Source organism: Pseudopipra pipra, chromosome 5, assembly GCF_036250125.1.
Source record: "Pseudopipra pipra isolate bDixPip1 chromosome 5, bDixPip1.hap1, whole genome shotgun sequence".
In the NCBI taxonomy this organism is placed as follows: Eukaryota; Metazoa; Chordata; class Aves; order Passeriformes; family Pipridae; genus Pseudopipra; species Pseudopipra pipra.
Window position 1 is genome coordinate 11,255,573 of NC_087553.1, and position 14,560 is coordinate 11,270,132.

Below are 14,560 nucleotides of genomic sequence, written 5' to 3' on the forward strand. Positions count from 1 at the left end.
GGCGCCGCGTCCGCGCGGCGATGCAAGGCGGCCGCTGATTGGCGGCGGCCCTGCCCAATGGGCGGGCGCGTCTCACCCGGCGGGTGCGTGTTTCCGGAAGACGTGGCCGCTCCCGCCGATCCCGATCCCGCCGATCCCGGTCCCGCTCATCCCGCTCCCGCCGCCACCATGATCTCCCTGTCCGACACGCAGAGTAAGCTTTGCCGGCGGTGCCCGGCCGGGCTGCGGGCGGCGGGGCTGGGGGGGCTCGCAGGGCCCGGCGGGCCCTTTGTGCGCGGCGGCGGCTCCGGGAGCGGATCCCGCTGATCCCACGGGCACCGCCGGGAACAGCGGCGGGGTGGGAATGAGCCCGGGCCGGCGGGGCTCGCCCGGCCGCACCCCCGCGCTGTGGGAGCCGCGGCCGTGCCGGGAGCTGGCAGGGAAGGCGGCGGGTGGAATGGGATGTGGGGATGCAGGGAAGGGCCGGGCCCTCCCCTCGGCAGGGCTCTGTCACCAGCGCTGTGGGCGTTTATCGGGCTGCGAGCGCTGTGAGAATCACAGGAGGTTTGGGTTGGAAGGGACCTTAAAGATCACCTCATTCCACCTCCCTGCCATGGGCACGGACACCTCCGCTAAACCAGGTTGCTCAAAACTCCATCCAGCCTGGCTTTAAACACTTCCAGGGATGGGGCAGCCACAGCTTCTCTGGGCAACCTCACAATAAAGAATTCCATCCTCATATCCAGCCTAAATTTCCCCGCTTTCAGTTTGTACCCATTGCTCCTTGTCCGGTCCTTATAAATAAATGAATGAAAGCCGAGTGGTAAACAAAAGTATCACTTAGCTCGAGTCTCCCCGTGTGCCTCCCTGTGGGCGTCAGTGGTCTGGAAACAATTAGGTGCGAGTGGCTTCCCTGCATTTCTGGTGCTGTTATCACACCAGGTGTTTGCAAGTGACACTGAGGGGGCTGCGAGGTGAGGACCAGACACTCAGTCTGGAGTGGGAAATAAAAACTACCTGTGTATGACTATAGTTTTATTTTCAGTGAGTAGAAGTACTTGGAAATAGATATGCTAAAGGGGAAAGTATGAAGAAATCGAAGTAAAGAGTTTCATAAGTGTGCCCTTGCAGCCAGGAGAACCAGAGGGATCCAGGGGTGCATCGGGAAGAACGTGGCCAGCAGGTCGAGGGAGGTGATCCTGCCCCTCCACTCAGCCCTAGTGAGGCACATCCGGAGTGCTGTGTGAAGGTCTGGGCTCCTCAGTGCAAGAGGGAAATGGAGCTGCTGGAGAGGGTCCAGCAGAGGCCACAAAGGTGATGAGAGGTCTGGAGCATCTCTCTAGTGAGGATGGACTACAGGAGCTGGGCCTGTTTAGTCAGGAGAAGGCTGACAGGAGATCTCATCAATGCACATAAATATCTCCAAGGCGGGTGCCAGATGATCGTCCCAGAGGATGGTGCCAGGCCCTTTTACAGTGGTGCCCAGCGACAGGACAGGGAGCAATGGCCATAAACTAAACCACAAGAAGTTCCACCTCAATGTGAGGAAGAACACCTTTACACTGAGGGTGGCAGAGCCCTGGCACAAGCTGCCCAGGGAGGGTGTGGAGTCTCCCTCTGTGGGGCCATTCCAAACCCACTTAGTCGTGTTCCTGTGTCACCTGCTCCAGGTGACCCTGCCTTGGCAAGGAAGTTGGATCTTCAGAGGTCCCTTCCACCCCTGATGATTGTGTGATGAGAGTTTAAGCTGCAAGGTAAAGGAGACTGTTAGGTCTTTGATTTAAATTAACATCTCATGCATGGTGCATTTCTGGCCTGATTGCCACAAAAGGAAAGGAGTTTGCCTGATAAGCACCACAGCATCAGTTATGAAGGAGGGTGTGAAAAATGTAGAAAAAAAAGTTAAAATAGCTAAGTTTGATAGCAGAATACTGGAAATGGAGGTACTGGAGTGCCAGTCAAGGCCAAAGATGAAGACAGGCAGCAAAGCTTAGCAGCATTCAGGGTCAGTGATTTCTTGAGAAATTCAAGTGCTGTGCTCTGTTACTGGGATGGGTACTAACCCTTTGGGTTACTTTTGAGATTTCTGGTTGAGTAAATCCATGTGGGCTTTGCTTTGTTCATTCCCTAACCTGTCCAGAGTATTCATTGGGCGAAAAAAAAAAAAGAAAAATATCTTCAGGAAGAGATTCACTGTTTCCTAGTTCCTCATTTGGGACCTTATCTAGTTCCACTGTAGGCTTTAACTGTCAGAGCCAAGAGCAGTAAATAAAACACTGTGAAGTTTAGGGGGCTTTATGTGGGTTTTTTTACGCATTTTTTTCTGAAATTCTGAAGATTTTTCATCAGGCATTTTTAAACTCACTTCTGTCTTTAAAAATATAGAGTTAGCCATAGAGTCACTGGTGGAGTAGTGTGTCAAATACCTGGAGAGAACCACTGCATTGGTTGATGCTTGGAAAATTAAATTTGCAGCTGCAGTCTAGGGCATAATTTTTAAGCAGTGTATTGAACGGTGTTATAAACCACCAGTAACTGCAAAACAATGCACTTATTTTTTTTCCTAGCAACTTCAGTTTTCAATACTAAAAAATGCTGCTAGCAAAATGATAAACATTGAAACTTTTCATAATCTGTAAGCTCCAGTAATTTTTTGTTTTCTGAGAGCCTGTAGTGCACATTTCCATTTTATTTTGTGCTCAAAAGGCAGAGAATGTGCATTGCCTGCCCCGAACTTTCACAAGCAATGTAGCTTAATTTTAAGTCTTAATATTTACTAAGCTGTTTTGACACAGTGCTGCAGTTCTCTTGCACGGCTTATGGGATTTGTGCAGAAACATTGATGAAGTTTTGCTCACTCCTCTCATGAAATCATAATAATTAAAAATAAATTAAAAAAAAAACAAAACAGAGTAAATGCAACCTGGCTAGTTTATGTGTCTGCAGTTCTAGGCATTAAAATGTTGTATTTGACTAATGTGGGAAAGCTCTTCTGGCACAGGAGAAAGCATTTAAAAATAGTTTGCTCCCTCTATAAATATTAATAATCTGTTGTTGAAAAGATTTTATACAAAATGCCAGCCCTTTTTTTTTTTTTTTTAATTCCTCTGAGAACATTAGTTGAATATAATTCCACATTCTGATATGAATCAAGTCAGTAATACCTTCTGCTGAGATATTAGCAACAGAGAATAATAGTCCTGGACCATTCATCATCCTCCAGCAGTTATTTTGGGACAATGACAACGGTGTTCCTTTTTTTCCCCCTTTCCCGCCACTAACTAGAGAATATGGGTGGCTGCTAAAGTGAATCTGAACCCATTGTAGCAGAAGTGATTACAGAAGTGTCAGAGTGGTGATTGCAGCAGCTGTTGGGAGTTGGCCTCTGCCTCCCTGCCAGATCCATACCTTGTGCTGTGTCTGCGGGAGGAATGAATGCTCACTTCCCATGGCTGCATATTTGTCTTTCTGGCAGCTGCTCGTTCCTTTGAGTCCTGCCTCCAAGTGTTTCCCTTCCAGAATACAGACTGTTTCTGCTCTTCTGAAGCAAAGAGTACTGGAGAAAAGGGCAGATTGCAATTGTTATATTGCCTTCAGTCAGCAGATCCGTTGAAAATGCACTTTGCAATTCTGTTTCTCATTGTAAACCAGTGCTGAGAACGTCTGCAGTAAATTGATTCTGGCAGGTTACTTAGTGGTTTTAATTGTGGGTTGTTAAAATGCTCATAGTAACACTTTAAAGTGGCATGAGATAATGTAGAGCTACAGTTTTAACATCACGTGCCCTGCAGCCTTGCTGAAAGCTGAGCCCTTGCAGGAGTCTGGGAAGTGGAATGTTGCTGTAACAAACCTCTTTGAGTTGTTTGGAAATTTATTTGCAATAACTAAATGGAAGTTCTGAAACAGGCAGAATGATTCTCCTTTGCTCCTGAGCTCTTCAAGCAAACAATCAACTCAATCTACAATTGCAGTCCAAAGTGTAATTAAAATATATTTAGGTAGCTCTGGCCAACAGTACCAGGGAAGGCTGTGACACTGTGGGTGGGGTTTTTTTTGTGTTTCAGGATAGACTATGCAAAACTACTTGGAACTTCCAAATACATATATATACAGACACCCTGGGCTGCCAGCCTGTCTGTGGTATTAGGGCTGGTATAGAATTTATGTATTCTGAAGGTTTCTAAATTCTCTGGTCCCAGGGATAGCAATAATGTAAGGGTGAGTGCATGGGTAGATGCAAAGATTTTTGCAGCTGTGTTGCTGCTGTTCCAGGTTTTCCTCTCCCATTCAGCCTGTGTGAGAGTCAAAAGGAAGGATTTAGAGGTTTAAAATTGAAAGCAGGATGTATTTCTAAGTATGGTCTTCAAGATACCTTAGAGGCTATTGTCAAGTGGTAATTTTAATCATAGCTTCACACTTCTAGTCCAGTTTTTCACACAAACCTTCCATTCTACTCTCTTGCCTTCTCAATATTTCTTGAGCAACTTTTACAAAACTCAAAGATCATAGAATTGTTTAGGTTAGAAAAAACTTCTGGGAGCACCAAGTCCAGCTGTTAACCCAGCACTGCCCAGACCACCACAATATAAGCCAAGACATTAACTGCAAAAGGTAGTTAAATCTGCATGGTAAGATCACATAAAATTAAACTGTTATGCAACACTAGTAGTCTAGAGATAATGTATCTTATCAAAGTCTAACATTTAATTATGGAAAATGAAATAAGAAACATGAAAATGATAATTGAACATTAATCCCTCAATATTTAGTTAATCTACTAGTTTGGTGAAAACTGGCAACTGTCTGGAGACCCAGGCTAGTGTTTGATAGCTGTCAGCACAAGTGTAACTTGGAAAAATCCTACAGATTCATCTGAGTTTAGTTCCATCCAGAAGCTGGGGGGAGTGGGACTGCTGTGCAAGGTTATGGGAGGTGGAATGTGAAGTCTCAGGAGGATGGAAAAGACCGGGGTACTTACCTTACTGGATAAAGATAATGGGATAAGAACTGGAAACAGAAAACAAAGTTTTGTTGTCTCTTTACAAAACAATCCTTTTCTCCACACCAGCAACAAATCAAAAGGGATGTCTTTGCCATATGAATGTATGCATGATTTTTGATTGCATTCAGTTTCAGTGCATGGTTCCAAATATGGACTTTTTTGATAAGCAGCTTCCAAAGATCTGTCTGGTTTTGAATTAATTGATGTCTACAAGACTTACTATATTTGTACCCTCGGGGAAGCATTTAAATTTAAAATATCTTTAGATTGGACATCCTGAGTTTGTTCACAATTTTTATGCATGACTTTTTTCCTGGTACCATGTTTTGTTACATGCCTAAATTTGTTTCTTTTTTCAGAGATTGGAATGGGACTAACAGGCTTTGGAGTGTTTTTTCTCTTCTTTGGAATGATACTCTTCTTTGACAAAGCTCTTTTGGCTATTGGAAATGTAAGTGCCTTCTCTGCAGTCCTTAGAATTAAGTATGTGATACATTAAAGATAAACTAAAAATAGAACAGTCTGTTATCAGTTCGAAGCTGGATCACAAGAACTGCTGTGGTGAATTTGGTATAAAGGAAGAGTTATGCTGGATGATGTGAGTGAATCATTTTTCCTGATTGAAGTTAGAACAGCTCACACTGATCTAAATATCATACCTTGGGTCAGGCCTGAGGGATGTTGGTTAGACAAGAAGCAGCTTGTTCTACAGTTGCTGTGCTGCTGCAAATGTGGTTTTTAGATTGGCTGTCATTACTGAGGCGCTTTTTTGTGATCTTGTAAGATAACTGTCAATTGTAAGTATATATTTGGATAAGAATAGTGATGTGTTCTCTGTGTGCTGGCAAATGTAGCTTTGCTGTGCTTTATAAGGAAAGAAAGAAGTATGAATTACTGGTAGTTTGGGTTTAGAAGAGCCTTCATAATAGAGAGATTTAATATCTTCAGCTTTTACCAAGTCAAAGTTGTTGCATAAAGCAGCACAGAAAATAAATCCTAGGTCTGGTACACAAAATTCCCAATCCAAAGCAAATATAAAATGACAGGGTGTTTTCTGCATGTGATAATTAATCTCTGTGCCTCTGCTGTTCTCAGCTTCACCAGCCAGCCCAAGAACAGCCTGGTAGATGTTCACCCCCTCTTTTGCTGATGCCTAAAAGTCTGCAGGCAAAACTGATTAGGTTCATTCTGAGTCAAATACTGAGATTCACTGAAGGGAAATAGGAAATTGTGTATCTGACTTTGGGTGCATTAGCTGAAGCATTGCTATGAACCATCCATCAAGTGTGTAGTGGAAGAGTAAAAAATAAAACAATGCTTATTTTTTTCTTTTCCTAATGTAAGGTGGAAATACAAGATCCTGTTTAGGGAAAATGATGAAAACATAGGTAGGAAGAGCCAAAAGCAGGCTATGTGTTAACCAAAGATAATGCAAGAAAAGGTACTGTATCCTTGCAGAAAGGTTCTTTTGGGGTTTTTTAAAGAAGTTAGGAAGGGCAGGAGGTGTTAAGAAAGTGATTTATTAAATAATATCAACTTAAACTTCATCTATAATCCTTAATAAAATCTGAGATACTATCACTATCATTTGTGCTTAAATGCTGAAATAATTTCAAGTCCTGTTCCTGCAGGACACTACAAATAGTTCTAACTGGTTGGGACAAGAGTGATAGTGTTCAGTCTATACTGGAACAAATAAACAGTAGAAAGACTCTACACAGTAAAAAAACCCAGAACAACTGATAATGCTGTTCAGCTGTTTTCCTTTCTTGCCTTTGCATTATGAGGTGGATCAGTCCAAGCTGTTGAATATGTCAATGCTACAGAACAGAGGTGCTTTTATGTTCTTAGTTTGAAGGAACCTTTCCTGTCAGTGGTACTAAGCTTCAGCACCACTTGTGGTAATGATTGTACTTATGTGACAGGACAGATGTAACTGTTGTCAGTAGGTCTTTTGTCTTGAGTGTGTTTGTCAGAGACCACAAAGGTAGACTGTTCATTTTTTTAAGCAGCTGAGAGCTACAAATGCTGTAGGATGGACTTTACAAAAAGAAAATCAATAGTAAATTCATTCTCACCATCTGTCTTCTGGTATTAAAAGAATTGGTGCAAGAAATGTAGTCTAATTTTGTAAAACACATATATATTTACATCCTAAACTTGGGGACATAATTAGCTGTTTTCTTTCTTTGGTCTTTTCCAGGTTTTATTTGTGGCTGGATTGTCTTTTGTTATCGGTTTAGAAAGAACGTTTAGATTCTTCTTTCAAAAACACAAAATGAAAGCAACAGGCTTCTTCCTGGGTGGTGTGCTCATAGTTCTCATTGGTTGGCCTTTAATAGGAATGATCCTTGAAATTTATGGGTTCTTCCTATTATTCAGGTAAGTCCTGTTTCAAAATAACTTTCTGTGTTGGTGTATCTAGGAATAAATGTATTCATATAGTGCTTCTGTGTTACAGTTGACAAAGCAGCATCCTTTAAATGTTTGTTTTGACAGATTTTAAATGAAGTTGTTAATTTACATTTGCTAGAGGTGGAAAGTTGATAAATATTTTTCCAAGACTCAAATCTGCTAATGTTTGTGAGGCATATGCTAAACTGACTTTGTTCAGTTGATGTCTGACCAAAGAATTGTAAAGCTGGGAGCCCAAATTGTTAGCAGTTCAAAGTTTAAGTATTTCCTCATACAAAAAGCAGATACTTGGTATTTTTTTTTGGTGGAGAGTTTATTCTTGTCTTTAACAAACGTGGCAAAATACTTGGTTACTGCCATCCTTAGGTTTGTAACCATTTCATTACTATGGCAGCCCAGTGGAAAGATGTTTTCTGTCATGTTTCATGACACTTGTGCCCTAATAGAGTCAGAACTGCTGGTTTGGTTAAGTGTCATCTCAACTGAGTTAAGGAAAAAATGGGAATTCTAATTTTTTTAACAGCAAACTTGATACATGTTGTAACTTTCACAATGTGTCATTTAAGTTCTTCATAAATGCAACTGTAATGGTGAAAGAATTTGACTTGTTACAACTGGCATACATATCTGTATTTTTATCTTTATTTCCATGGTTGAACTTCCGTACTCACTACAGAACAAAGCACAGAATATGCTAAGAAGTAAAAAGGGAGGCTTTTAGTTGTTCTTGGACTTCTGTCCAGATGAAGACTGTTTCATTAGTGCTTATTGATTGAGTAACAGACGCTGGAATATTCAGCAACTGGCTAAATAATACAGTTGCTGTTAACCAAAGTCAGACCACTGTTCTCATGGTGTTCTTTTTGCACTCAGTAAAATTGTTTGCTGATCTTCTATTTAGTTTAGATTAATGTTTTTTTTAAAAAGTCTTAACTTGGCTCCTACTGAAGACAGTGAGATTTCAGAAAATGAATTTTTTCGTGTTTAATATATGTTTCTTATTCTACTCTGTGTTACTCTGAATTCTATCACTGCAAGTGCTTTGATAATCACAGTATTTCACTGAATACATTGTCACTTCTTGTCACGTAGCACTTGGGTTTAATCAGCCAGTACAAAGCAAGTAGAGTGTGTTTCCAACAAAACACCCTCCTTTTAATGGATCTCAAAAGAATTATAAATTACAATGTCTAGGCAGGTAGGGTTATGGATTATCTAGTGGTGCTAGCCAGGGGCTACAGGGTAAAATAATGTTGGAGGGTTTATAAGAGGTCAATAGTTATCTCTAGTTCACTGGAACTATCCCTTACTCTGAAGAGTATCAACAAGGGATAGATAATTCCAGGTGGGAATGTTTATCTGATCTGTATTCAAAACATCTCAAGACCACTGGAGACCAGTGGTTGGACTCAGTGATCTTTAGGGTCTCTTCCAACCTTAATGATTTTGATTCTATGACCATTTTTTCTACTGCTTAATAGTTGTTAGAATCTGAATCCCTTGCCTCAAGGTTGGCTGGAGACTACTTCAAACAAAGCTTTTTGTTTTGCTTCAGTCTTGTTCAGGTGTTTTCAGCAACTTGTTCCCTTCTGAAGAAATTACAAATGGAACCTTTCCTCGAGCATAATTTTATCCGATCCCTCAGGATCCTGTTGCTTGGTTGCATAGCAGAAACTTCCCTGGCTGTTATGGGACAGTTTCTCTTGTGATCTAAGCTGCTTTTGGAGCCTTGTTCAGATTACAGGCAGCCAGAGTTATGGCTGACATTATTATCCTTCCTGTACTGACTATTCCTTATTCTTGGCCACACCAGCTGTTTCTATCCGCTACAAGTGGTTTGTGTGCCCTGCATCACAATTTGCTGGCCCACTGAAATGATCCAATCTTCAAAACGAGAAAATCTCCAAGAAAAACTTTTTGGTATTGATATTACCCAACGAAATATTTTTAAGCAGTGTGGTGAAGAGGATGATGACTTGTCAACCTTCACTGTTTCACTGTGGCTGAGGTCTCACTGCACGTTAGTCCTTACTGTACTCAGGGAATGTATCTCTCACCACGGGATCAGTGGGAATGCCACCCCCAGCTGAGCTGCTGCAGTTGGCTGCAAACAGCTGAGACACTGCCATAGGAAATCTGTTTTCCTGCTGCAGAGACAAAGTGGACAGTGCAAGGCCTACACTATGACAGCTATGACAGGCACCATGATTCAAACCTCTAACTTTATATAAATTTGGGAAATAAGTGAATACGCAACTCTGTCATGCCTTATTTTCTTCAGTTAGTGTAAAGAGTACCAAATATGCTTTTAATTACTCAGAACTAACTTCAGTTGTTTCTATATTGGGTCTTACAAGAATGTATTTCCTATATTGTAAAAAGAAATTATCTCGAAACATGTGTGGTAATTTTGAGGAATCAGTTGGGAGCGTCAGTTTCGTTGACATAAGTTGAGTATTCTCTCCTGAGTTATTTTTTCATGAGCTGACTGAGCGTTGCCAGCTATGAAGGAAATTAAGTCAGTTTAAAAATAAGGTGTTTCTTTCCTGGTTTTCTCCTTTCTTTGCTGAATGTCTGTTGATATATTTGGTAAACTAGTGAGCTGCTAACAAGTTCCAAGATTAATTGGTTTAAAAACAGCTGTTATTTTTTCATGTTATAGCAATGTGAGAATTGCTTAATTACAACAACTAATGCAATCTTCTGTTATCTTACCTGAAGGGGGTTCTTTCCTGTGGTGGTTGGCTTTATTAGAAGAGTTCCAGTTCTTGGATATCTCTTGAATTTACCTGGTATAAGCTCGGTAAGTGTTCAGTACTTCATGCAACAATTGAAGTTTCTACCGTGTTTTATTCCATTCATACAGCACCAGTAGAAATGCATCAGAAATAAAGCAAATATAACTTTAGAGCAATGACTTTGAGTGCATTCCTGTATAGTTCTTGCTTGCACCCCACAGATCACATTCATTCCCAGGGAGAGACTTCTAGATGTAAAAACAGAAGGACACATTTCAGAAGCTGCCTCTGCTTACGTGTTGTGAAGTGGGAGGAGCCCTGGACTGTGACCTGGAACTCTGGGGTTTTCTCTGCTTCACTCTTAGCCCTGGGTGACCAGATTGGCAAATCCTGCCACTGCCCTGTGCCTCTCCTTTTGCCCATAGGACGAGGAGGACGCTGTTCTCTTTGTGCAGTGTTTGGATGTATTTACAAAAAGTGGCCTGTAAAAGCAAACAGTAGAGTACAGTGTTAAGTTTCAGCTTGTATGGCAAATCCAGAAACTTTCATGGTCCATAATCATTCATCCGGTATATTTGTTAAGGTTTACTGCACCAGGCTACATCTTGCCATTACTACAATTTGTATTTTTTCAAATGGAGGTTTCCATTTTCTTAACAAAATAATCAGGGATTTGAAGACAATTAACTGGTGCCAGAAAGATGGTAATCTAGGGTGTTTCAGTCAACTACTTTTACTGTGCTAATTTCTGTATGTTTTAACACAAGCATTTTTAACTCTAGTTTTGAAAGCAACAGTTTCAGTAGCTGCTAATAAAATTAATAGGGGGAATTACTTAGATGGATAGGCTGTTTTTTAAAAATGAGTGTTCAAGATCATCTGTTCCAGTCTCACAGTTAGGCCAAGTTCTGGCTCATAATTCATGATCAATTGAGTGTTTCATTTGTCAATTGATCTCTTTTAGTCATATTTAATTTGATCATAATGGGGTTAAATCTTGTTTTAAAAAGATAATTGTTAATGTTTTATTCAAAGCCTACGTAGGCTCAGAAGAGAATCCACAGTAATGGTCAGTTGAAATATGTTCCTTGGTCTACTAATGCATGTGTGGCTGAGACTGTATTGTTTTGTTTTAACCATTAAGCTGGCAGTGTTATCTGCATTTCTTCTATTTCCTTTCTCATTCTGTTGCATCTTCATGTTGCACTGTTGATGTCTATATGAGACAAACATGTCATGCAGAAACACAATTTGCAATGTAAGATTTTTTAATTTTCACAATCCTAAACCATGAGACCTCGGTGAGTACTACTTGACTCTCATTTCCAGTCACATACTAACTGTGCAAGTAGCAAGTAATATTTAAGAGTAGCTTCACTGTACGTAAACTTCATCAGCTTAAAACCTTTTTGTCTCCTTTTCTACAGCTTGTAGATAAAGTTGGAGAGAGCAACAACATGGTATAATGACGAGAGGGCCGAAGACTGATTCTAAACTTACTGTATTATTTATAAAATCCTTTTGAAGAATACTCAGCACAAAGATTAAGTTGTGTACAAAGGAAAAAGCTTGTTACGTTCTTTACATAACAGTTTAATTTAAAATGTATAGTCAACAAAATACATTAGAAAAGAAGCTCGGCAAGTGTGCTTCTAGGAAAGTAACTCCAGAGTTCAGGAAGTAAACTGAAGAGGTGAAAGTCATGGAATAACCCATGTTACAACTGTTCAAGACTATTTTTGTTGGTTTTGGAAAACATGCTAGAGGCAATGAACCCTTGTGGAATTAACGGTGCCTGTGCTTTACCTCCTTATTTTGAAGGTGCAGTAGAGCAAACAGGCCTACATTTTTAAGGGTGACCCAAACTTACCCAACCCTCTGCTTGCTATCCTCAGAGTGCAAAAAATCCAACAGGAAACTTCTTGTGTAACAAGAGATGCGTCTTTGCATGAAGGTTAAGATGACTATTCATCTATAAGTGTATTATGACAATAAAAAGGAAACCCTACGCAGTCCTGTTACAAACATTTTTGTAAATATGTGGCTGAAATAAAACATTGTTATCTTAATGTTTCAAAGCCAAATGTTAGTTGATTGTATTTGCCTTCCGTTTCGGAATATGCAAAAGGTCAATCTTTAATAACTTCGGTCTTAAATGTTGGTTCTGAACATGTAGAACTCAATAGGGAACTGTGGAAGCTGGTTTGCATTCCCTCCAGGTTGTTCTCCGTGAGTCATGTTACATGTGCATCCAGAGGAGAATGTAGCCCCTTGTCAGTAACATGAAAACTGTGTAAGATATGCTTAGTTCACAAAAAAAATGCATTAGGTTGAGGTGCTGATGTGAACCCTGTGAAATGTAACTTATCAGAATTTGGACCTTTGTTTTTAAACAGTTCGAAACTAAGGTTTCTTTGTTTACTCTGGAACTACACATTGACTTTATTTTTTACAGTAATAAAATGGAAACTTAAAGTTCTGTGTACGTGAGTCTCTGGGGAGAAAACCGAGCAACTGGGGCCGACTAAAGGTCAAGTGCCAATCTCCATATATTTGTAGCTTTTCACTTGGGTTATCTTCAAATAACTTAAAACTTCTATCCGTCACAGCAACAGCTTTGCTGTTACAGAGGATTCTTGGCTAACCTGGAATAAATGTCCCCTACTAATGCACGGGTCATTGGAATGTTAACGTTGTGCACTTTCAATAGGTCATTGGAATGTTAACGTTGTGCACTTTCAATAGACTTAGTTATGTAGTGTCCTCACCTAAGAAACCAGGATTGCTCAGTGAATTGTACTTCTATAGGCCTTGGGAGTTTCTGTTGTTTCACTGTCTTTTCAAACTTAATCCTAAAACAAATTACCCCAGAGTAGTATTTTCAAGTAGCTATGTAGCCTTACAGGTCTAATGACTGTTTTTTTGGTGTTGTTTTCTTTTTCTTTATTGTGCTGTTAAAATTGAAATTTTCCAAAATAACTTTAACTTAAAAAGAATCCTCATATATCAACTCTTTTGAATGTTGCTGTGCAGTTTGTTTGTATGACGTTTTATTTTCATTACAACCATATAAATGGCTACAATCCACTATTGTCAATATTAAATTTGCTTCCTTCTCAAACAGGCACAAAATTATTCAGTAAAAAAAAAGAAAAAGCTGTTATATTTACAGTGAATGACATCTGAAAAAATCAGTGGGTTTATTCTATAAATAACCAAAAATGGCTATATTTGCCTGATGGCATGTGTGGTATAGTTTACAGACAGGACTAAATATGATTTGTGGGCTCTACCTCAAGAGATAAACCATTTTAGATAACCCAATTTTGACTGCTCCTTGTAGATCTGTTGTGTGTTACAGTGACTACAGAATAACACTACAGCAGCTTAGCAAACTCATCCTGTTTGTTCTGGTAGGGCACTAGTCTGTGCTGTGGGAGCCAAGTGCTGCTTAAAGCAGAGTTCATCATCTAGTTTAGAAGTCAGCTGGAAGTTTTGTTCTTGTCTCTCAAAAAATAATGTGATGGGAAAGGTGGATTGCACCACATGACTATGGAGCCCTGGCTGGCAGCAAATTGCTTGGTAAGCTGAAGTACCTTCATCGACAGGGAAGCTGATGATGTATTTCTGAGGTGATTAATGTGTTGCTGTGTATGATGTTTTAGCTCTCTGAAAAATCCAGGATATAGGCAGGTCATCTCACTTACAATTGAGTCATTGTTTTAAATCAAAAGTCACTTTTTTGTCACACGTGAACTGTTGTGAAAAGTGTCCGAGGGAACAGAATTGTATGTTGAATTTAGCATAGTCTTTATCCCTCAAGGTAATGTTGTCTTTGAGACGGTTTTGCCAAGATAAATGTGGGTGGCAGCAAAGGTCAAAACAACTTAGCCTTAAAGTGTTTCTGTCCTTGTAAAAATATCTCTAACAGAAACATGCTTGGAACGTTTCCCCTTTTAAATGTAATTTATAATCGCTGCTTTAAAACTCATGAGGATGGATCTTATTCTGAGCAAATGAATACTGTAAATATCCTTGTCATACCTTGAATAAATGGGTACCTTTTTCTATAATTTGTCTTCGTGTCTCTTTACATGCACATTTGAAGAAAGTCTTTTGGTAAGTTTTCCTTTCCAAAAGGGAGGGGGTGCATGCTGTTACTGCTTGGCTATCGTACACTGTTGTGACTTTTACAGTAAATAGTGTCTTGGATTAATCTTAAATGGAAAGGTTTTCTCTCTTTCTTACAATAAACCTTTTACTTAAACATGCCCTTAGTTTTTCGTGTTCCAGTTTTAAACACATCTCAACAAAATGTAGAAGTTACTGTTATGTGGGAAATAGTTTCTTTATTAAACCACCTCCTTTCCGGGGAAATAACTGTGAAACTTCACAAGAAAAAGGGCACGTGTCTAGAACTTAGAGC

General features: G+C 40.0%; 1 protein-coding gene across 3 annotated transcripts; it reads left to right on the forward strand.

The window, feature by feature from the left end:
* The first annotated feature begins 24 nt into the window (after positions 1-24).
* GOLT1B (golgi transport 1B) lies at positions 25-14,207 on the forward strand. Of its 3 annotated transcripts, none has more exons than XR_010430586.1 (6): positions 25-193; positions 5,341-5,432; positions 7,185-7,363; positions 10,118-10,199; positions 11,562-12,809; positions 12,845-14,207. XR_010430586.1 is itself a non-coding variant. In XM_064654439.1 (6 exons), the coding sequence occupies exons 1-5, from the start codon at positions 58-60 to the stop codon at positions 11,176-11,178; spliced, it is 498 nt and encodes a 165-aa protein (XP_064510509.1). In that variant the 5' UTR covers positions 49-57; the 3' UTR covers positions 11,179-11,203; positions 11,562-14,207. The 3 variants fall into 3 exon arrangements, 2 of the variants coding, with proteins under 2 accessions (XP_064510508.1, XP_064510509.1); XM_064654439.1 differs by adding an exon at positions 11,170-11,203 and having other exon boundaries at positions 49-193; positions 11,562-14,207; XM_064654438.1 differs by having other exon boundaries at positions 11,562-14,207.
* Positions 14,208-14,560: the final 353 nt, after the last annotated feature.